This window comes from Cryptomeria japonica, chromosome 9 (genome assembly GCF_030272615.1).
Source record: "Cryptomeria japonica chromosome 9, Sugi_1.0, whole genome shotgun sequence".
NCBI classification, from domain to species: domain Eukaryota; kingdom Viridiplantae; phylum Streptophyta; class Pinopsida; order Cupressales; family Cupressaceae; genus Cryptomeria; species Cryptomeria japonica.
Window position 1 is genome coordinate 189136459 of NC_081413.1, and position 22580 is coordinate 189159038.

Consider the following 22580-nt stretch of genomic DNA (forward strand, 5'->3'; position numbering starts at 1 on the left):
TTCGCTAAATTGATTGAAAATGACATTCAAGTAGAAGAAGCATGTGTCAAAAAGGGAACACTCAAATTTTACAAAGAAGGAACAAACTCATCAAACTACAATAACCAGAACAACACCAACCTTGACAAATCTTGATTTTAGACTCGAAACAAAAACGAAGGCAACAATGAAACACATGATCCCAAATCTAAACAACCAGTGCTTGCATTATCTGGAAATCCTCAAAACACGAAAAATCTTAAAAATGCTAATACAAATGCTAACACATATACACCAAACACTGATCAAGGACAACTCAACACAAATAACACCAACGATACTCAAAGCAAAAACATGAATCCAGGACCTAACAACAATTCACGCAACAACACGAACAATTTCCAAAAGTGTATCTTCACACCACTGGGACAATCATTAGAATTCGCATTCAGAGAACTTTTGGCAAACAAAATTCTTTCTTTGCCTCCAATCAGCAACTATGAACCCCCAATCAAACCACCTCGGTGGAATGATTCACACTATTGTGATTTCCATCGCAACAAGGGTCATAGAACAAACGAGTGCATGAGATTGAAACACATAGTACAGGACATGATTGATCGAGGTGACTTAACGGTGGATGGTCTCAAAACAAATGGTGATCACGGGGCCTTCAAAAATCCTCTCCCAAATTACAACAAAGATGGAGCATCAACTTCGGATGATACACACGGAGCTCGTATCAACCATATCTACAACAACACCATAAATCACATATCAGCTGAAGATCATCAAGTCAATGTCATCACCATTCAAGATCGACATGATCATGAATCTGTCAATGTAACAACCCGAACTCAGAAATATGTCTTGAAGGGACATACTACACCTACAACTATCACACCAAAAATCCAATATGACTTGGTTAGCCAACTACGCAAGACTCCAGCTCAGATATCTATCATGGAATTATTGAAACTATCACCAAAGCACAAAGACATATTGGAACAAGCGCTATTGGAAACCAATGTACCTCAAAATTTGGATACAGACAGATTTCAAGCCATGGTCGCCCATATGACAGGACCTTATAACCTCACCTTCTCAGAGCATGACAATACTTCCTTGAGTCATCCGCATAATACTACTCTCCATATTGAAGTCATTGTTTGCAAACACCGAATAAAAAGAGTCCTAATAGATGGAGGAGCCGGACTTAATATATGTACTTTAAAGCTTATCCGTGCATTAGGCTTCTCAGAAGAATCTATTGATCCTTGCAAGAAGATTACCATAAAAGCATATGATGATAAGGAAAGGTCCTCTAAAGGAACGGTGATATTACCTATTCAAGTAGAACCAGTACAAAAGGATACTATATGTCAGGTCTTAGATATTGATCTCACCTACAATATCTTGTTAGGACGACCCTGGATACATGAAATGCAAGCAGTACCTTCTACGTATCACCAGTGTGTCAAGTTTCTTTATGATGGACAAGAAGTATCCATATCTGCTGATTACAATCCATTTCAACATTGCAACGCAATGGGGGCAGCTCAAGACAGTTTGGTTCCTCATAATAGAGAAAAGCAGCGATCCTTGACATCAGATATACAAACAGCAAAGCCCAACTCCTTATGGGGAGACTTCAAACAGAAAATGCAAATCAAAGACCAGGGCATGGGAGAATACTCTTTGGAGCCTTTATGTTTGGCCAAATTGTCAACATCACCTAGATCGCATGGTTTGCTTACTACATCAACACATCTGGCCACTCAGCCCATCACTAAATTTGATGGTACTTTCATCCAATTGGGTACTCTAGCACATGAATCAGAAGACAAGGACATTCTCAGCTGGTTATACAAAGATGAGGAAGAAGATCATAGAGCAGCAGCTCTGGACATTGTTCTACCAACACACCTGTATGGAAAAGGCTACTTAATCATGAAGCAAATGGGATATGGTGGTCAAGGACCTATTGGGAAACGCAAAAAAGGAGTCACTGAACCTATAGATCTTCCTTCACAACCTAGTAGAAACAAAGCAGGATTGGGTTCCAAACTCACGTTCCTATTGAAACGACCGCCACACATGATTACGAAACCTCAATGGAAGGTAAATAAGAAGTACAAAGAAGAATCCTAGCAGGACGCACTCTTTGAATCAGCAGAAACAATCCGCAAGGCACGGGAACGTCAAGATCAGAAGTTGCATCAGGGAAAGCTTCTAAGTCATAAGAAGGCCCTATCTGCAGCAGTAGCTCATATTCAAACACCAAGGTCTCAAAAACAAATCATGTCATCTCAAGATACCGTTATTCCTCCCCGAGGAAGCACAATCTATGAACAAATCCAGAAAGTAGAAGACGGATCTGACACAGAATCAACAAAAACTATCAAAATGGTATCTATCGTCAAAGATTTGTTTTCACCATACAACATACCTATTTGCAGCACAGATAGAATCTCAGATGATGCCTATGAGATAGATTCCAATGACTATGAATGGGGTACCTGCTCCAATGCTACTACAAATGTCCTGGATGATACTGATTCTATATCCCTTTCTCAAGAAGAACATAACGCAGAAGATAGACCTCTTGAATTTGGACCACAAAATATCTATGACGTCAAGGAAAGCGAAAAGGAACGTTATGAACAAGTCTATGTAGAAGATAATACCATCGAAGACCTCGACGAAATCCTGAACTTCTTTAAAACCAAGAACAATCACGATGAAAACTCTGTCCTAACACTCACAGTAGCCGAGCTTGATCCACCCAACGATTCCTTACTGCTTGTCTTTCCTGACCTCATCAACTGGGATGAACCGGAAATCCATGATATACCAATTTTCCCAGATGATGAATCTATTATCCATTACCTATGTACAGTAAATCCAGAAACAGGCTCTACCAGTGAACAAAATAACGATGTCTGTCAATCAGGGAGTGCCAAGTCTCTCAGTCGCAAAAATGAACTAAATAAAGGATCTGATGCTGAAAACCAGTCAATGGCAGCTATAGATCACAAAAAAGTAAAAATAAAGGAAGCATCTGAAGGTGAAAACCTTTTTAAGGCACCTAATGATGGGCAACTTGACACTCTTCCTGAACACTTTCATGAGCGATCACCCATTTTGATTGAGCCCACTCAATCAATCAACATTGGTACCACAGAAGCAGCCAGAAACATACACCTTGCAGAATCCCTGACAGAGGAAGAAAGATCGGCATTCATCATCTTCTTTAAAGGACAACAAATTAACTTTGCTTGGTCATATGCTGATATGCCCGGTGTAGATCCACACTTAATCATGCATCACTTGTCCATTTCTACAAGAGTTAAACTAGTCAAGCAAAAGCTACGAAAGATGAATCCACAGGTCGCACTCATGGTCAAAACTGAACTAAAGAAATTATTAGACGTCGGATTCATCCGACCCATTGACTATGCAGAATGGATTTCCAACATCGTTCCAGTATCAAAACCAAATGGTAGTATCAGAATTTGCATTGACTTCAGAGACGTCAACAAAGCTTGTCCAAAGGATGACTTTCCTCTGCCCGGTATCGACATAATTGTAGATCTCACAGCAGGCCATGCAATGCTCTCACTCATGGATGGTTTCTCAGGCTATAATCAAATCAAAATAGCCCCAGAGGATCAAGATAAAACCGCGTTCACCTGTCCTTGGGGAATGTGTTGTTGGAATGTTATGCCTTTTGGCTTAAAGAATGCAGGGGCCACTTATCAAAGAACAATGACCACAATATTCCATGACATGATGCATACATTCATGGAAGACTATGTGGATGATTTACTAGCTAAATCCTTCACTAGAGCTGAACATCTTGGCATCCTAACAAAGATTTTTGATCGATTGGAGAAATTCCAAGTCACGTTCAACCCTAAGAAGTGTGTCTTCGGGGTTACATCAGGCAAGTTACTAGGCTACATTGTCTCAGCTAAAGGTATTGAAGTAGATCTAGCAAAGGTACAAGCCATTATGGACATGCCACCACCAAAGAATATCAGTCAACTCAGATCTCTACAAGGACGACTTCAATCAATCAGGCGATTCATCGCTCAGCTAGCAGATAAAAGTCTACCATTTAACCATTTACTCCACAAAAATGTACCATTCCAATGGGAGACCAAGTGTGCAGAATCTTTTTACCAAATCAAACAGTACCTGATGAATCCACCAGTTCTGGTACCACCAGTCGCAGGAAAGCCTCTTATCTTATATATCTCAACAACAGAGATATCACTGGGGGCACTATTGGCACAAGAAGATCAACAAGGGAAGGAACGCGCCATATATTACACCAGTAGGACATTGAATGGCTATGAACTTAACTATACATTCATTGAAAAGGCTTGCCTAACAGTGGTCTTCGCATCTCAGAAGTTCCGACATTATATGCTAGCACACACCATCAAGCTAGTCGCAAAAATTGATCCTCTCAAATATCTACTCAGCAAGGCAGCTCTTACAGGCCGATTGGCTAAATGGGTCATGATTCTCGGTGAATTTGACATCAAATACATAGAAAGACGAGCCATCAAGGGACAAGCAATTGCAGATCAGTTGGCTGAAGCACCGCTACCAGGCAAACACACCATGGAGATTGAATTTCCAGACAGGGACGTTCTTGCTCTTTCTACTAAACAATGGACCCTGTACTTTGACGGATCCTATACACAACATGGTTCCGGTGCTAGCATTCTGTTCATCACTCTTGAAGGACACACTATACCAAAATCATATAGGCTTATGTTTCCATGCACAAATAATGTGGCTGAATATGAGGCACTGGTTATAGGCATCAAAATGGTCGTAGAATGGAAAATAACAGAGTTAAAAGTCTATGGAGACTCACAACTAGTCGTCCATCAAATCAACAACGACTATCAGACAAAGGATGACAAGCTACTACCCTACAAGCGAATGGTGGATGAATTCAAACAGTATTTTGTGCACATCACCTTCGAACAAATACCAAGATTAAACAACAAAGCAGCCGATGCAATGGCTATAATCGCTTCATTACTACAAATTCTAGAGCAACAGAGTCATTACAAGTTCCTGGTAGAGCAACTGTTCTCCCCCGCCTATGACCACTCTGAATCCCAGGTTATCCATGCCTTGACTGGTTTAGATTCTCCGTTATATGGACCAATATACGACTACCTCAAGCATAATATCTTACCAATTGACCAATCCCGTAACCAAAAATGTAACTTTATCCGACAAGCTGCCCGTTACACCCTTACCGCTGATACTTTGTATCGTCGAGGTCTAGATGGTACTCTTCTTCGTTGCCTTGATCGTAATGATTCCAATTCTACTTTACACGAGCTTCATGAAGGTATTTGTGGCACACAGTCAAGTGGTACTACTCTTGCTAAAAAGCTTCTACGAATGGGATACTACTGACCTACCATGGAAAAAGACTCATATCACTTCGCCAAGAAATGTCCTAAATGCCAAATCCATGGCAATCTGATACATGCACCAGCACAGGAACTGCAACCATTTACAACATCTTGGCCCTTTTGTCAGTGGGGACTAGACTTGGTTGGCAAAATTCATCCTTCATCTTCAAATGGACACAAGTTCATTATAACTGCAACAGAATACTTTACCAAATGGATAGAAGCAATTCCCATGACCACAGTGACCGGGAAACAAATTGCCTCTTTTATCTTCAATTATCTGATCTGCAGATATGGTATTCCCATTTCAATCATCACAGATAATGGACGACCCTTCAAGAATCAAGATGTCCAAAAACTATGTGAAAAATTCAAAATCCAACATATGTTCTCTACACCATATTACCCACAGGGAAATGGTCAAGCAGAAGCATCTAACAAGACAATACTGAAAATCCTCAAGAAAACAGTGAATGATGCAGGCAAAGGTTGACACATACAACTCAATCCAGCACTTTGGGCATACAGAACCAGCATCCGCACACCTACAGGAGCAACACCATACTCATTGGTATATGGATCAGAAGCCATTTTACCCCTGGAGGTAGAAATCCCATCTCTCAGAGTCTCTTTGAAAGGTTTAATCCCAGATGAAGAGTATCGAGTTAACCGACTGCAAGAACTTGAACTATTAGATGAAAGACGCCAACATGCTTATACTCATCTCAAAGCATATCAACAACGCATGTGCAGGAGCTACAATCACAAGGTCATTCCCCGCAACTTCAAGGTTGGTGACCTAGTCCTCAAAGAAAATCCAAGAAATCAGCAAGATCGAGAAAAGAAAGGGAAATTTGAACCTAACTGGTTGGGTCCCTATGTTATCATATCAGTCTATGGATCAGGTGCCTATCAGCTAACAAATTCTGAAGGAGATGTGCTCGACGAACCAACTAACAACATCCATCTAAAGAGGTACTACACTTAAGTGGCCTAGTGCACGGAAAAAGCCAAAATAAGCAAAAAAATCAAAAAATCCAGAAAAAGCAAAAACATAAAGTACAAATAAAAACAAATGATGAAAACCTGGTAAACAGGTGCTCTTGTGAAAGAATGGCTCCTCCATGTATATCAATACCATTTTATCCATACAAACACTATCGGCCATCGCCCAACACTTAGCAAATATCCATTCAGGACATACTTAGCGTAGTCACTATCCTGATTTGTCTATATATATCCTCTTACCACTAATCCACCATGGTTTGGAAATTATTATTCACATCAAGAGGCACACTCAGCTAGGGGCATTCCAATCGTCTAAAAATTGGTAAACATTCAAGACATCAAGGCTATTTGCAAAACTCCAGAGAATGACATCCAACAACCAAAACTACGCTTCATCGCAACACAAAACAATTCACAAAAATACCAAGGATGGATGATTTTCTGAAGTACTAAATGTTGCATTCTTGCATAAAAATCTTGACTATTTTTGCATTTTGAATTTTTTTCAAAATGAGATTTTCTTTCTTATCTCACAAAATGCTTCAAAGCTAGAGATCAAGGGGAACTTCCAATATTTTCTTAGTCTTCTGTCTGGGAGGCGATCACTTGTACTGTGTGAATACATGTCTCAAGACGTGATACGTCGAATATCACTGAAGGCCTGATTCCACTTCACGCATACAAATGATCTAATCTTGTCTGTTTACGCAATGCACACTCAGGTCATCCTAGTTCAATTATACCTTGACGCTTGTGCTATCTTGCAAAATCAAATATCATGTAAATTTTTCTCAAGTCATTATGGTTCAATTATACCATTATGCTTGTATAAATTTTCAACATATCCTAAACAAATCAATGCTCAATGATGATATCTACAAAGAAAGCAAACAAATGGCTATATCGGATGGTAAATGCAAAATCAGGATGCTCCAAAAACAATTAGTTGCATATCATTTTACAGTTAGTTGCATATCATTCAACATATTGACATATCATTTTAACATCATTGCATATCATTTTACATTTAGTTGCAAATCAAATCATACATCTCATCTTCAAGATACATCTCACAGCATATAAAAATATACATCCTGCATCATACATTATGTCATATATTTAAGCATTGCATCATCATAAAGAAATAACCCACATAACATGCATCCATATAAACACATCACATGATCAAAGCAAATGGTGTCGTATATATATCTCAAAATGATCCAAATGTACAAAATGTGTCAAACACTGTGTCCAGTATAAAGAATACAATGCTCAAAAATACAACAAAGACCATGTCTCTCAAGTATGACTATCCCCTGACGGAGATGGTCTCGCTCTAGATGCACCCGCCCTTGGATCCCCAGGAGGGTCCTGTCTCGATGGCCCCGTAACACCTCGGCTCTCAGATCGTGACCCAGTATCTCGAGATCGACTAGATCTCGACTGTGCAAAACTCTGTACTCGGTGATCCCTGGGTACTGCAGCCTCATAGTGCCGCCTATAATACTCTGCCTCCTGAGCTCTCAATGCTAGCTCTCTCAGGGTGTCTCTCATCGGACCACCCGCCGCTGCTCTCTGCATACTCGACACCACCTCCTCCGCTCGTCCCCTCCGCTCTATCTCGGTATCTCGCTCAGTGGTCAACTAAGAAATCTGCCGCTGATAGGTCAAAATCTGTGCCTACAACTATTGTACAGTAATCTGCAGGGTTCGTATCTGAGCATCCTCCATATGACCTGGGACCCGAACCCATAGCGGTACCTGTGCTGGAGGAACCCCTCCCACTCGGCCTGTCCTCGGTGCTGGAGGTGGGAGTACATCCGTCCTCCTCCTCTGCGCTGGTCGCCTAGCCTCCTTTGTACCACCCACTGCAACTAATACCTCCGCCACTCTCCCCTCTCCACCAGCTCCAATAGCCAATCCACCTCTCCCCCTATCTATCACCGCCTGTCTCACTACTCTATCCACACCTCTATCCCCTCTCCTCCCTCTATCTCCCCGCCTCCCTCTGGCTCCTCTCCCTCGTCCTCCTCCTTCATCATCCCCATCATCTCTGTCGTCTCCCCCGTCTCCCTCCTCCTCATCCGAATCAAAGGCTGACCTTATCTCCTCAGGATCAGATATCCTGGCCACCGCCCGCGTAGCAAACAATCGAGCAAACTCATCCGTCATGCCCGCATCCTGAATCTCTAGGGCATAATCCCATATCTGCCCTGCTAACCCCACAAACTCCTCCACCGCCACTGTACTATCAATGGTCGGCCCCCAATCCGCCACATCCTGCCCCCGCCGTGCATATAGGCACGCTCCCTATGGAATACCCTACTGGCGCCCAAACTGCCTCAAAACTCGAGTCACCACAAACCTCTCAATCACGAACGGGGTCCTCCCGATCAGATGTCTGGTCATTAAAACAAAGGGCATCTCCAGCCCATCCTCGGCCCACACCTCACATCCTGTGTATGGTTGCCAGGTGGCCCTATCAATGTCATCCAACACCCTCCTCCAATGCTCTAGTTTGCCCAGCTTACGCTGGACAACTAGACCCCTATATCCGTACGCATATGCGCATCCCACGGGCCTGTCCCTGTCTGCTAGTGGCCTTGCTGTTGGAATGTGCTCCCAGCACCATACATGTAATAAAATCACGCCAGCTGACAAACTGCCGTAACCGAGGTATACTACCTCATGCAGGCCCCTGTATAGATGGGTCAGCATAGCTGACCCCCATGAAAACCTCCGGCCCTGTGTAACCATCTCCTCCAACACCAGCCCCCATCCCACAGAAAATCTCTTTGACTTGCGATCAAGACAAAGGAATCCACCAATGAAACCTGCTAGTACGGATGGCAATGGTGCGTAATCCAAGTTTAGAAACTCCTGCCATGGGATCTCATAGCCACAGATTGTATCATCCTGGAATATGCGGCGCAGTGCCTCTGTCCCACCCTCCTCTGACTGCTTGTAGGGTAGTAGTGCACCTACTACAGGGATGCGCAGGATCCTGTAACAGTCCTCTGGTGTGACTGTCATCTCTCCAGTGGCAAAATGGAAGGTGTTCGTATCACTGTGCCACCTCTCCGCAAGTGCTGTCAATAGCCCTCGGTTCACAGTGAACCGAGACATATCCAAGAGGGAAGTCAAACCACATCTCTCGATGATATCGAGATCGGCCTGCGACAACCGCGGTATCAATGTCCACGGCCTCAAAAATCTCTCCCGTGACTGGACCACACCCAATCGCTTCTGTCAAACAAGCAAAACAAATCCAATATCAATTTCCGCATCAAAACAAAGATATCAAAATCAAACTCACATCAACAACATGAAACAATTTGCTCATCTACATCAAGTTCAAAATCCTCTCATTTCATATCAACTTGTAAAACAACTCAAGTTATCAAAAACCATATCAAAACTTGTAACACAACTCAAGTCTCCCCAATCACATAAACTTGTAAAACAACTCAAGTTTCCCACCCATATCAGCTTGTAAAACAACTCAAGTTTCCAACCCATATCAGCTTGTAACACAAATCAGGCTTCACACATTGAACTTGAAACACGGTAAGCACACAAATCATATTTTGATCAAAACACCACATTGATATCTATACATAACTTGAAAAATCGCAAATCAAAACAAGCTATATCGACACTCATATTGGACAAATCCATAAAATCATGGCAGACAAAGCAAACAAATTTACATTTCGGCTCATCTTGCAAAATTTTTCTAGATGCGCTAAAACAGACTCCCGCTGCGCTAAAACTCCCCCACGTGCTAGGCTATTTTTCCTACACGCTAATCTATTTACCCTATGCGCTAGATTGACTCTACGTGCTAAAATCTTTCCCCCATACGCCACCTAACCCACCCTATGCACTAAACCCTACCCACGTGCTAATCTACACTTCCTAGGCGCTACCCGTTTGACCCTATGCGCTAGGTTAACCCTACGCGCTAAACCCCCTTACCTATGCGAACCCCTGCGACCCCTATGCGCTAGGTCTACACTACACGCTAACCTTTTGACATGACGCGCTATCCGACGGTTGCCATGCGCTATTCTACATATATGCGCTAACCTATTTGTTTTATGCGCTATCCTATCTATTTCGGACGTGACCCCTAATATTCGACTTGATGCGCTACTTAAAACTTCGTATGCGCTAATATATGCCCTAGACGCGCTAAACCGTTAAACCCGAACTTTGAAAATAAAAAAACAACTAAAAACGACCAAATGAAAAGTCAAAAGAGGGTCAAAAATGTTGACTTACTGGTGGTCTATGCGCTGCAGGTCTCCGGTACCTCTGAACGCGCTCGAAACGATGTCTATGATACAAAATAGGCATTTTCTCTGCAGACCAAATTCTCTTTCTCCAAAGTCAACAAAGCACAAATGAATCTAATTCAAGCGCTTTTCCCTTTTTATAGGAGGAAAATGAAATTAGGGTTAGCCAAATGGACCTGTAATATGGTCGCGGTCTCCCCTATACCATAACATTTGTACCTTATTGGGAGATGAATCAATTTGCACACATTACACATAAACGAAATCATACATATCATACACAACTCATCAAATTAAATCAAATTTTTTTTTTATTGATTCATCTCCCGAGGGGGCATCACCATCAAATATCGAATCTGAGGCATCACACATCAAATCAAATCCGGGGCACGACTGACAAATCATAAGAGCGACACAAAAATTGCATTTGATCATAAATCACAAAAGCACATCATTTTCTTTGAAATAACATGTGCACACACGTCACTTCAAAGAGGGGCAAAATGTAGACATATAAAAATGACCATATTCCTAAATGAATATTTTATGTTCATTTCTCTATTTAATTAAATCCAATTTAATTAATTTATCCACATTCCTCTATTTAATTAAGTAAATTACTCAATTAAATTCACTATACCCATTTAATGAATAAATCATTTTATTCAATTAAATCCCCCTATCCACTTTTAATTAAATTCAAAAGTTATCCTAAATTGAATAAATCTAATTTATTTAATTGCAACCAAATTGAATTAAAATTCTTTATTTCAATTAAATCCTATTATCCCTCCATCCACTTGCAAAATCCCAAACCCCTTTCTAATCCCTTCTAGAATCTTCTAAATCACTTCTAATTAACCTAACCCCTCCTCTAAACTTTGTCACATCCCTAAGCAAAGGGAAGTCACTTCTCAAAACCTCAAAGTCTTTGATAACCATTAAAGGCTTTCAACCTTCAGCCACTTAATTCCTCAAAGTCTTTGATAACCATTAAAGGCTTTCAACCTTCAACCACTTAATCCCCCAAAGTCTCCAATAACCATTAATGGTTAACTCAAACCCTCTTACATGGTTAAAACATTTGTTTTGACTCAACCTTCATCCAACCCAAGGGTCTCATCAGGCCTTTAATGCTTTGACCATGATTATCTCTTAATCATTTGCACAAAGGTTTATCCTTGGATTAACTCTTAATCCAGTGGGTAATCCTAACTTAAGCTTGACCCTTACCTTCTAGATAACCCTAAGGTCTTCTCAGGCATTTAATGCCTCCAACCCCTTCTCTCAACCCAACCCTATGTTGACACTTGTCACCATTTCATTGGTGCCAATTACAAACATGGATCCCCAACTTTCAAACTCAACCCTTGATTAAACCAGTCAATCTTGACCATCCATTGCCCTATTCTTGCTATAAATAGAGCTCTCATTCCTCCATTTTTAACAATGAACAATCCTCCAAATTTGTAGTATCACACTTATGCTCAAATACATTCAAGCTTTCATATCTCATTTTATGCTCATCATTTAGCCTCTCTTTAGAATAGAAATTAGTCTAAATATGCATGTTTAGAATACTTTCTTTATCATTTTAGCTCAATCATAGACTAAATATATCATGTTAGGATAGTATTTATACTAACCTTGTCATCTTATAATCTAGTTTATTGCATTTTAAGATCATACTAAAATCTATCAAAGCATCCCTCGTTCTTGCATTTGCCATCCCTAAACCATTTTGCTCAGTGATCTGAGAGTAAAAACATCGGTTTGAGGGACATTGTAAGATAGAGAACCATGGGACCCACCTTGAGAAGTTGAGTTATACTTCATGGCTCCATAGCTTGCACCAAGAAGTCCTCTGTGTGTGTGTGGACAAGTCATTTAGCAATATTTTCACATATTGAGTTCTATCAGCCCACTTTTCCCGCATACAGTATGCATTGGAGTTTGAGCCTGTAACTCATCTCACCATTCAAGTTGTCGATGAAAATTTCCATTTTCTCTTTTTCAGGGATATCTCAAGGATATCTTGAAACCATACGCCGCCATGATTGAAGGAAAACTATGAATGTTTCATTGTTTTTTGGTTTGGTGTTACAAACGTCTAACATGGTGATATCATGTTGAATGTTGTACGAATATTGAGTTATAAATTTGTTGACTAGTTCATCGAATGATTTGATGGGAGGTGTTATTTTGGATAGCCATTCCATTGTTTGCCCTCCCAAGCTTCTTGGGAATAACCTCATCAAATAGGTATCATCATGAGCGAATTCAAGACTCATTGTGTAGAATTCTCGAACATGATCACGGGGATCGCTTTTTCCATCATATTTGTCAAATTTGGGAACATCTGAGTTTGGAGGAAAAGGTATGATGTTCAATCTTCTGTCAAATGGATAAGGACAAATTTCAGTTAAGGAGTACCATACTATTGTACCTTGTTGCATGTCTTGCATTTGTCTTTGTAACATTTGCATTTGTTGAGTAAGAGCAATCAAAGGTGCATTGTTTTGCCGAGGGAAGAATTCTTCTCTTGCATTAATTCTAGGCTGAAATGGGGTATGGAACGGTATGTTTTGTTCGGGGATGTTTTGTTCTGGTAGATTTTGTTCAGGAATATCTTGCTTAGGGTCACGTGCGTCTTCTTCTCTTTGTCATTCTTGATATTCATAATGTTGAGATCTTGTTCAAAAAATGTCTGTATCAAAGTCCTCTGGAAGTTTAACTCCTTTACTTATGAGCATGAGTAGGTATTTTTCTTTGTCATTTTCCATGAGTCTTTCCACAAGCTTTTGAAATGAAGACTTTCTTGACATTCTTGAAGAAGTTCTTCATAAATTTTAGTGTCCTCTAGATGCAGACCTTCGAAAGGATTAGATAACCTTCGATTCATGCTGGATTTAGTTTGTGCTTCACTTTGTTTGTTTTGTTGAGAGCGAGTGACAATAGAATTTTAGAAATATTTGGGGGTTGGTGGTGGTAACCTTGGGAAGTTATAAGTGATGCACTCGTCGGGAAAGAATGTTGGATTGATCTTTCCTCCATGATTTATTTGTTGACTAAATGTGGATTTTTGACAAAATGCTCTACTCTTCAAAGGTTCCTTGTCAAATTCGTTTGATTTGTTCTAAATATATAATCATACATGACAAAGGAATGTTCGATGAGATTTGAAGAGTTGACGATTGATGTATAAAAATTTATTTCTTTTGGCAAATTTCAAAGAACTTGGTTGCTGTTTCTTCAACTTAGTGTTATGATAAATATTCTTTCTTCTCAGAATATGAGGATTAGTCACGCACAAGCGATCAATGGTTTCCTTTGAGTTGTTTTGGATTCAGTTTATCTTGTTTTGGAAACTTAAGTTTTACTTTATCAAAGTTAAAGTTTAGATGCCCCCTCATGAAAAAGTGCGTCAAATGATATGGAATAGAGCTTTCTCGATATGGAAACTCGATTTGACAACTTGGAGTTTTAAACAAGTGTGTTTTGGGATAAAAATCCGTGTGATAAAAAGGACCTATTTGCCATTTGTGATGATGTTTCTTGATTTTGATAGGATAGATATGTTTATCGTGTGACCCGTTTCAAATTTTGGACAACTTTTGTTTGATGAGAAAATTGCTTTGGAAATAGCTATTGATACTCTATTTTTGGGTATTCTGATTTGACGAAGTTAAGGCTGATGAAAGGAGGTTTCCGAAAATGTTTTCAAATTTTTTCAATTTGACCTCTATTTTGCCCCCTGTTTTTCTGGTTTTGACCACACACTGAAATAGAGACGCTGTGCACTACAAAATGTTCTTAAAGCGCTAAGGAAAAGACCCCACGCACTATATTGCCCCTTGCTACGCGCTAACTGGTTTCACTGGTTAAATTTGTTTTAGCTTTGGTTTAAAAGATCATGCGCTAATATGAGCTGCTGACGCGCTACTGTTTATACTCTACGTGCTAAAAGTTGACTTCCACGCGCTAAGATGATGCTTGAACGCTCTAAACTATTTTCAGACGCGCTAACTGCTACTGCTGATTTTTAGATTCTGGTGAAGCACTACTGTTAAGACTTTACGTGCTAAAGATAGGGTTTCATGCGCTAAAGTATGGTTACTCTTACGCGCTAAGATGCTGCTCTTACGCGCTAAACTGCCCTGACTTGATTGTTTTCTGCAATTTTTGGAGTTTTTGCCTTAAGTTTTCAGTGATGATAGATGATTTTTTGAAGTAACAAATGAAGACACATCATCAAAGAAGTAACCATTTTTTCTTAATCTAAATAGTAAGTGTATGTTTTGCGAGGATGTGTTCAAATCCCCAATGTTTCAACAGGTTTGGATACAAAGAATACACTTCAAAAAGACTCTTTATTCAAAGGTCATAAGTAATACCATAGCCCACTAGTCTTGATACTCCGTCAGCTCAAACAGCTGTGTCACCCCCTAGAGGGTGCCCGTTTTTTGCCTTTTGCCATAAATTAACTGAAAGTGAATTTCTTCACAATTGAATATTTATCTTGTGAGATATATGGTGAGTGATCTTGGGGGCGGATTCTTCTCCACCCTTGCACTATGATATTACAAATGTCTGGTTACTGACTTGGCTCAAAGTTTCTATGTTAAGGTTTGTAATCAAGCTTCCTGTTCGACCATCAGTGATAAACTCCCTCAGGAGGCTTCCCAACCTTTAGAACAAAGACTTTACGTATCTCAAGGATATTGGGGAAAGGCTAATCGCTGCATGCAACCGTTGAAAAGGACTTTCATCACTTTCCACTTTTGATTATAGTGGGTTGGAACATTTGGCGTCAAAGTCGTTTCCCACTTAGGTCGTTCCCTTCACACCGACCAAAAATGGCTTTAAGAGTTTTTCAACCCCTCGGGAAGGCAGGCCTGCTAAAGGATTTAAATGCAATAAACACTGAAAGCGTAAGAGTGGTCTGGATTTTTGATCACCTCGTTAAAGGGAGAGCATATTCCTTCCACTTTCGTAGCAAAGCAAACAAGTGTTCTTTTTAACTCTTCATTGCAATGATTTGTTAAAATCTATATGGAGATGTTGCTCCACAAAAACATGGTGTTTATTTTATTCCTTCAAAGCAATGATTTTCTAATCTAGGAAAAGAACCTGGTCAACAAAGCAGAACTTCGATCTTGGTGGTCAACAAAAAAATCGATAAAAGGGGAAGGACTTCCCTCTTTAACTTGAAAACCAAAATTTGACAAATGTAGTTTCTTTTACTTTGCAAAAATTTGAAGTTGATCCTTTTAAACACCAAAGGATGGTGAGGTTGTTTTTTAAGCTTTTTGCAAAATGAAATATTGTCTTGTTTTTTTTAATAACCCAAAAAGGAAAGTTTTTCTCCTATGAAAGCAAGAAAGATTTTGCTTGTGGTTCTTTTTAGGTACCCAACCAAAATGTGAGTTCAGTTTTAAGAAAAATTAAAAGAGGTTCAAATTTTAACTAACATATCTAAGTTAGTAAAAACTCTAAACTATCTTAATGATCCTAAAAATGGAGCTCCTATCTATAAGAAAATTGTTAGAACCCTGCGAAATAACAAGCAAAATCGTTAGACAAATGTGGACTTCAACAAGTCTAATTTCACACTCGGTTACAACTTTTTCTTTTTTTTTGGCCTCAGTTTATGATGTGCTACAGAACAAATTGTACGTGCTACAAAGTAATCCGGATGTGCTATCGAAAAGGCTCGACGTGCTAAACTATTTTTCAGATGCGCTACTCTATTTTTCTCCCACGTCGAGACCTACTGGAAAAGATTAGTGGAGACTATGTGCTAAGGTAAGGACTTCACGCACTATAGTATAGACCCCACGCGCTAAACAGTGTGTTGGATGCGCTAAAAGATCCACCAAATGCGCTAAGGGATGTTCCCTACGCGCTAATTCTTGTTTCCCGCATACCTGCAAAAGTGTTTATTTTTTAAAACCAATTTGATTAATGGGGTTGTGCTCCACGGTGGGCGCCAGAAATGTATGCGGGAAAAACGGGTTGATGAAACTTAAAATGTGAAAAATGAAGCTCCAAGAGGCTTGTCCACACACCCACAGGACTTCTTGGTGCAAGTTATGGAGTCATAAATAATGACTCAACTTCCCAAGGATGGTTCCATGGTTCTCTATCTCACAAGGTCCCTCAAGCCAATGCTTTTGCTCTCAGATCACTGAGCAAAGTGGCTTAGGGATGACAAATGCAAGAACGAGGGATGCTTTTGATTGATTTTAACATGAGAATGCATCCTATCTATGCACGATCCTACAAATGCAATAAACTAGATTATAAGATGACAAGATTAGTAATAATACTATCCTAACATGATATACTAGTTATATGGTTTAAGCTAATGATAAAGGAAGTAGTCTAAAATGTTTATTAGATTAATTCCTTTTGCAAAGAGAGACTACATGTGCTAAAAATGAGCATAAATGAGATACTAAAGCTTGCATGGATCTTAGATAATAGATTTCTTAGATTCATGGATCCCTAAAAATGGAGGAAGGAGAGCTCTATTTATAGCAAAAATAGGGCAATGGATGGCCAGGATTGAAAGAGTTAATCAAGGGTCAAGATTGAAAGTTGTCAATCCATGTTTTCAATTTTCACCAATGAAATGGTGACAATTGTCAACATAAGGCTGGTTGAGAGGAGATGTAAGAAGCATTAAATGCTTGAGAAGACCTCATGGTTACCCTAGGGGGTAAGGGTTAAGGTTAGGTTAGGGTTATCCATTGGATAAAGCTTTTATCCAAGGGGTAAACTCTTGTGCAAAGGTTAAAGGAATAACTATGGTCAAAGCAATAAATGCTTGATGAGACCCTTGTGTTAGATGGAGGTTAAGTTAGGCAAAAAGTCTCTAACCATGCCACTAAGGGTTAGTTAACCATTAATGGTTTGAAGACTTTGGAGACAAATTTGTAAGAGTCATTCCAAATTTGGGGGCATTCAACAAGTTATCTTGTTGAATGGATAAAGGCTTTAATGCATTTTAAAGACTTTACTCCAAATTTGAGAAGTGACCTCCTCAAATTTAGAGAAAGGGGATAATTGATGGGTTTGGGTTAATTGATTAGGATTAGATGGATTCTAGAAGAATTTAGGAAGGGGGTTTAAGAGGCAAGTGGGAGATGTAGGATTTTGCAAGTGGATGAGGGATAATAGGATTTAATTAAAATAAAATTAATTTATTTCAATTAGTTGCAAGTTGGGGATTTTAAATAAATTAGATTTATTTAATTGGGGTAAACTATTTAATTAAAAAGTAGAGAGAAGGGTTTTAATTAAATAAAATGATTTATTCAATTAAATGATGCAAAAAGGGCTTAAGTGAATTTAACTAAATAAATTGAATAATTTACTTAATTAAATATATGAATGTGGGTGATTTAATTAAATTGGATTTAATAGAGGAATGAACATAAAATATTCAGAATATGATCATTTTTATATGTGTACACATATATATAGACATATGTATATATGTACATATGGGTATGTACATATACATATATCAACACTACAAAGTATTCTAAGGAAAACAATTATAAAAATACTTTGTTTATGTTATTTAACTGTTTGTGGACGTCACTACTTTGAGACTACAAGGCAGACTTGTATCAATAAATCCTACACACTTTAGAACATAGTTATTAAAACAGAGATTTAATAAAACCCTATATATATATACATACACACGTGTATATATACATACATGCATATATATGCATACATATGTGTATTTATATACATGTATACATGCGTATACAGAGATGTATATATATGTGTGTGTGTATGTGCATATACATATATCAGCACTACAATGCATTCTAAGAAAAACAATTATATATATATGTACATCATGTGTATATATGTGTACATGTATATATATACGTACATGTGTATATATATATATATATACATATATTGGTACTCTAACAATTTGTTAATATTTGCACACATAAAGAATGTCAACATTCATGCACAGCCTTAAGGACAAAATCATTAAAGACAATGTTGTTTCAGAAACAGAGCACATGCATGGAGATGACCACAAGCAAGACACACATCACCACGCGGGCGAGGCAATGAACACGGACGTACCAGAGGGAGAACACTGGGGGCAAGACATTCTAGCGGTTACCAGATTGTCTTGCACTTTTCCGGTGGCTTTCTCCTCCTAAAAGCATATTTAGGCTGAGGAAAAGTTATAACCAAAGTTCTCTACAACAAGATCATTTACTTTATACACGCCTATGCATATATGTATGTAGTTAAGACAACAAACAGTTAAATAACATAAACAAAGTCACAACCCTGCAAGTACACCACACAAAAAAAATAAACACTGTATAAAATAAAGGACTGCAAATTTGTAAAACTTGAAATTCAATACTGAACATTCGGTGAAAATTTTCACAGCAAAATATTCTTGAGAACAACAAAAGAAATTACAATTTAGGGTTGCAACCGGCCATAAAGAACGTTGGCATTAGTGCAAACAATAAAAATATCTGCAGAAGCCAAAACCAAGCTAAAACTGTTTTAACCTAGACCAGAATTTAATCGGCAACAAAATGGTCAAAACCTAAATACCTATCAAAGTGAATAGAGACGTTGCAGACTGAAAGTAATCACATCCACAAATAGTTAAATAACATAACCAAAGTAACAATCCTGCAAGGACACCACGCCAGAAAATAAGGACGCAATCAAATAATGCATTACGAATTTTGAAAACTTAAAAAATAAACTAAACAAGTACCTGGCAACGTAAAACTATTAACAACGACAACCTCAGAAACAAGCCCAACAAAATAGTCCGCATTGGTGCACATCATCGGGGACGAAAATATTAAAATAAAGTAATAAACTTAAATCAATAAATATCTGCAAATAGCAAAACCGAACTAAAACCCTTTTAACCTACAACAAAATGCACAAAGTACCAACCTTGCAACTACACCAAACTGGGAAATAAGCAGACTATAAAGAAATGCATTACAAAACCAAAAAGAATCTAACTAAAACCAGAACTTACCTTGCAAATTCAAACCATTCAGTCAGAGCCACAACAAAACCTAAGTCGACAACTATATCCAAAGTTATGCGAAATTGCCTTGCAAACTAGAAGTAGTCACGACCACAAACAGTTAAATAACATAGACAAAGTAACAACCCTGCAAGCACACGGAAGGGGAAAATAAGCAAACTATAAAAAAAATGCATTACAAAACAATTTAAAATAAAAATAAAACCAAAGCTTACCTTAAAAATTCAAACCATTCATGGCGTGAAGCTCACAAAGGAGCCCAATAAAATAGTCACAACCAGAACAAAACCTAACTCGACGACTATATGCAACCTTATGCGAAAATTTGCATACCGAAATATTGCCGACAACAACAAAATAAATTAGATTTTAGGGTTCCAAGCGACCATAAAGAATCTAAATAAAACGGGAACTTACCTTGCAATTTCAAACCATTCATGGCGTGAAACTCACAAATAGTCACGCCCACAAACAGTTAAACAACATAAACAAACAAACAACCCTGCAAGGACATGGAAGAAGAAAATAAGCAGAGTATAGATTTAATCCATTACAAAACCAAAACAAATTTAAATAAAGTTCTTACATTGCAAATTCAAACCATTCAAGCCGCGAGGCTCACAAAGGAGCCTAATAAAACAGACACAAGCAGAACAAAGCCTAACTCCATGACTATATACAACCTCATGCGAAAATTTGCAGAGCGAAATATTGCTTACAACAATAAAACAAATTAAATTTTAGGGTTGCAAGCGGCAAAACTTACCTTGCAAATTCAAAGCATGCACGACATGAAACTCAGAAAGCAGCCTCGAAAATGGCTTCCAAAGTGGACGTAGCCACGCCCACAAACATTTAAAGAACATAAACAAATTCACAACCCTGCAAGCACACAGGAGGAAAAAATAAGCAGAATATATAAAAAATGCATTACAAAACAAAACCTCATGTGAAAATTTGCAAAGCGAAATATTGCCTACAACAATAAAATAAAATAAATTTTAGGGTTGCATGCGGCTAAACTTACCTTGCAAATTCAAAGCATGCACGACGTGAAACTCATAAAGCATCCTCAAAAATTCCTTCCAAAATGGAAGTAGCTATGCCCACAAACAATTAAAGAACATAAACAAAGCCACAACCCTGCAAGCACAGAGGAGGAGAAAATAAGCAGAATATTAAAAAAATGCATTACAAAATGAAAAAGAATATAAATATTACCAGAATTTACCTTGCAAATTCAAACCTTTCACGACTTGGAATTGACAGAGCAGCCTCGAATATTCCTTGCAAACTGGAAGTAGCCACCCACACAAACAGTTAAGCAACAGAAACAAAGCATCAACCCTGCAAGCAGACAAAAGGAGAAAATAAACAAACTATAAACAAAATGCATTACAAAAGAAAAAGACATTTAAATAAAATGGAACCTTACCTTGCAAATTCAAACCATTCACGCTGTCAAGCTCACAAGGAAGCTCAATAAAACAGTCACAATGAGAACCAAACGTAACCAGTAAAACAATCACAACGAGAACAAAACCTGACAATCTATGCAAAAATTTCCAGAGCGAAATATTGTCGACAACAACAAAACAAATTAGATTTTAGGGTTGCAAGCATCCATAAAGAACGTTGACATTCGTACACAGCCTCGGGGATGAAATCATTAAAGACAGTGTCACTTCGGAAATAGAGCGCACGCACGGAGACGACCACAAGCAAGGAACACGTCAACACGTGGGCCAGATAAGAACACACACGCACCAGAGGGAGAACGCCGATGGCCACCGGAATGTCTTGCAATTTTCTGGCCGCTTTCGCCCACTAAAAGCCTATCGGCTTAAATATGCTCAATAGCTCTCATCCTGGGACTCATTTCAGGCACATTTTATTGGCTGAAAAAAATGGAATACATAAAATTCCATAAAAAATGGGAGCTCCAATATTGGCCACACAGATTTGGTTACAGGGAACTCAAACTTGCTACAAAGGTAAGAATGAATGGAAGGAAAAGTTGATAATCCACAAATGTTTTCAGCTTAACTTCCATTTGCCTAACACAATACAAGCATATCATTTGATGTTCAAAAACATGCTTTCACTGAAACTTCTGAAAGATTGTTTTGTTTACCATTGTGTTTTATTGCAGGGTTTCAGGGATGACAATTTTCTGGGCTGTGGGTGCTCTGGGTGTGTATACAAGGGGACTCTGCCTTCTGGCGAAGAAGTCACCGTGAAATGTATCACAAAAGACTGCACAAAAGGAAATGAAGAATTCATGGCAGAAATCTCCAGCCTTGGGCGTCTGTAGCACCGCACCCTGGTACGCCTCAGGGGCTAGTGCAGAAAAAACAAGCTCCTCTTCATCGTCTATGACTACATGTCCAACGGAAGCCTTGACAAAAATCTGTTCAGTTTGGAATTGAATCTTACATGGTCTCAGAGACACAAAATTCTCATAGATGTAGCAATCAGGCTCCTTTACTTACACGAGAAGTGGGAAAAAAGAGTGGTGCATAGAGACATTAAGTCCAACAATATATTACTGGACCATGATCTGAATGGCTGAGTGGGGGACTTTGGGCTAGCAAGGTTATATGATCACAGTGAAGACCCCCAAACTACTCATGTGGTGGGCATGCTGGGGTTACATCGTTCCTGAGCTTATACATTCTGGTAAGGCTTCTCCTTTAACAGATGTGTTTAGCTTTGGGGCTCTTATGCTGGAGGTTGCCTGCAGAAGGAAGCCCGTAGATGCCCAAGGTGTGATTT

General features: G+C 39.0%; 1 protein-coding gene across 1 annotated transcript in view; it reads left to right on the top strand.

Moving 5' to 3' along the window:
- Positions 1 to 22076, top strand: part of LOC131038633 (L-type lectin-domain containing receptor kinase S.4) — a 101080-nt gene extending 79004 nt beyond the window's left edge. Inside the window, exon 2 of the mRNA XM_059211213.1 lies at positions 21958 to 22076. Coding sequence (XP_059067196.1) covers positions 21958 to 21971 — 14 coding nt within the window. The 3' untranslated portion in view covers positions 21972 to 22076. The remainder of the gene's footprint in view (positions 1 to 21957) is intronic.
- The last annotated feature ends 504 nt before the right edge of the window (positions 22077 to 22580 follow it).